Here is a 3,008-nt window from a genome sequence, read left to right on the forward strand (position 1 = left end):
CCCCCCGCCTGCAGCACACCGCCATCCAGCAATGCAACCTCATGCAGGCAGGTGCCCCCACCCCAGAGCTCTCCCAGATGAGTCACTCATGTCTTTTCTTAGCATTGTGTGGGCTCGGCCACCAAAACACATCCAGTGTCACATTTGACAGACTGTTGTGGTTACATAAAATAAGGAGAGTAAAACGCTATCATTTGAACCACCCACAAAAGCCTGGGAAAAACTCTATAAAAAAATATCCTTTGCTGATTATTTATTTATTTATTTTAGGATTTTTGCCACTGTGTGCATGCAATCACTGGAAAGAGACAGAGCAATAGGGAAAGTGAGAAATCACTCCCCAGGGAGGATGGCCACACAGCAATCCCTTCTCCAATCTCCTGTAGGGAGTTTTGGCATGTACACACATGTGCCTAGTGTGTTTTTAAAGCCACCGAGTCTGGGACTTAAACCAGATAGTTGGCCATCTGGGATTTAGCACCTTCACATTCATACTACCTGCTGGCCCAATAAAGGTTAATTTTTTTTTATTCTTTAATTTTTTTTTTTTTTTGAGAGAGAGATTTTTGCTATAGGGTGTATGCACTCGTTGGAGAAACAGAATGAGACACAGAAAGTGAGATATCACCCTCCAGAGAGATGACCATGCCACAATCCCTTCTCCTCCATTCTCTTCTTGAGACTTTGGTCGTGCATGCACACATGCCTGGCATGAATTTAAGCCACCAGGTCTAGGGCTCAAACTATGGTCCACTACATGGGAGTCCAATGACCTAACCATTACAACATTTGCTGGTCCCAATAAAGGCTAATTTTATATGTAGTCATATATTTTTATCTCTTACCATTCTTCTGAGAGTCATCTAGAGCCTGATAATATGAGTTTACTCTTATCATGTGTTACAAAAATCTTTTTTGGGGGGACCAACAGTTAGCATAATGGCTATGTCACTGGACTCCCACATAGTGGACCGCGATTTGAGTCCCGGACCCAGTGGCTTAAACTCACCCCGGGCGTGTGTGCATGCGTGCCCAAGATCCCGAGAGGAGAATGGAAGAGAAGGGATTGTGGCGTGGCCATTCCCCCTGGGGGGTGATATCTCACTTTCTGTCTCTCTATCTCTCTCTGTCTGTCTGGCGAGTGCATGCGCCCTATAGTAAAAACCTCTCCAAAAAAAAAAAAAAAAAAAAGGAAATCTTTTTTTCCCCTTTCTTCAGGTTTTTGAGTCATTAAATACATTTTCTTGCCTAAGAAGGGCACCCAAGTGTTATTTTTAGTTTCTTTACCTAATAAAAGAAAGTCACTTGCCGTGGAGAAATGACACTATTTAACTTGTATCACCTTTTCAGTAATAGTTACCTATTTTATCCCCAAATTGTATAATAGCCTTCCATTAAAATGGGTAGTGGTCCATTGGCTGACTACCCCTGCTCTTTGCATTATTCTATAATTTTTTAGATAGCAAATTTCTAAAGCTAGAAGTCAGACATAATTCCTATTTTCATCTCCCAATTCAGTGCTAAGCTGAGTGTCTTACTTATATAACTAATATTCCCTAGTTTAAAAAATGAAATAATCGCTTTCCCATAGTGACCATTAGATTCCATCCTCAAGACAATACAAGGAAAAGACAGAAAACTCTACCTACTAATTTTGATTCCATAATCACTTTGCTACCGTATTTTAGAGACAAAGCTCTAACATATCTAAGCTGAGTTGAGAATTTGAACCATTGAGGGATTTATTTCTTTTATTCCCTAGATACAGGTAAATTGGAATCAACATGAAACAAACTTGTAGCTTGGCAGACACCAGTACACAATCACTTAGTTATTACTATAGAAAGAAAATCATGTGTGTGTGCATGTGTTTCCCAAAGGAGGCTGTGGTTCAGTATGAACAATATGAGCAAGAAATGAAGCATCTCCAGCAGCTGATCGAAGGAGCCCACAGAGAGATTGAGGATAAACCTGTGGCCACCAGCAACATTCAGGAGCTACAAGCCCAGATTTCACGGCATGAGGTGAGACAGAAATGGAGGCAGAATAGTAGGGGAAGGAACTTGGCTTGATGAGAATTTAAGATTGATTTCTAGTGAATGAAAGAGGACTTTTCCCTCTGTCCCCTGAAGCGTGTTCAATCCTTGGGCAGCCTCTGACTATCACTGAAATGTGCATGTGATTTTTGCTGGTCTAGTAACCTGAACTTCCCCTTGATTCTACAACTGCTTTACCTATTGCTCATGGTTTATCTCCACTCGAGCGCACCATTTGTCTCCCACACCCAGCATTCTCACTGTTGATACATGAACACATAGTATACTTCCTATTTTTAAAGCCTATGGTGGGGGGAATTTCTAGCATGGTAGTTAACTCAGTGCTTCCAGAGCTGGGTCCCATATGCTGACTGTGGTTCAAATTGTGGCCCTAGTGGCTTGAAAAACCACTTAAGGCATAGGTACAGGTGTCTCCCAAATCCTGACAGATTGGAAAAATGGAGAAGGTATTGTTGCAGCATGACCAAACTCCATGGAGCCCATGGAGGGTGTTTTTTGTTTGTTTGTTTGTTTCTCTCTGTCTTTCTCTCTCATGAGTGCATGCGCCCTTTGGCAATAAAAAGAAAAGAAATAATGATATCACTTATAAGGTACAACAATGCTCAGAGCTTTGCTACATCGATCACCCTTTCAAAAAAGAAACATTCATGTTAAAAAGAAAGTCACTTGCTCTTTTAAATCATAGTTATTTCAATTCTTCCACCAAAATCAGAGAAACATCTGTGTTGTTCATTTCACTAATTTTCAGATTGGGTCAGTTTCCATTTCCCCTGTTTTCAAATGCAGCTCCAACCTCTTTCCTTTGGCATCATACTGACCTTAGGACTTGGCTACTCCTTGCGCAGACCTGGTCTCAGAGATCATGGCCCTGGAGTGGGCAAGCTCATCGACAATCAGCAGTAAATTTCCCTTTCTCATCTGTCGGTTCCATGTAGGTTAATTTCACTCTTT

General features: G+C 41.4%; 1 protein-coding gene across 1 annotated transcript in view; it reads left to right on the forward strand.

Annotated features, from left to right (window-relative positions):
• SYNE1 (spectrin repeat containing nuclear envelope protein 1) overlaps positions 1-3,008 on the forward strand; it is a 596,966-nt gene that overhangs the window by 388,580 nt on the left and 205,378 nt on the right. Inside the window, exons 89-90 of the mRNA XM_027769865.1 lie at positions 4-47; positions 1,881-2,024. Of these exons, the coding sequence (XP_027625666.1) occupies positions 4-47; positions 1,881-2,024 (188 nt within the window). The remainder of the gene's footprint in view (positions 1-3; positions 48-1,880; positions 2,025-3,008) is intronic.

The sequence above is a fragment of the Tupaia chinensis genome, unplaced genomic scaffold, assembly GCF_000334495.1.
Source record: "Tupaia chinensis unplaced genomic scaffold, TupChi_1.0 Scaffold000014_1, whole genome shotgun sequence".
Lineage (NCBI taxonomy): Eukaryota > Metazoa > Chordata > Mammalia > Scandentia > Tupaiidae > Tupaia > Tupaia belangeri.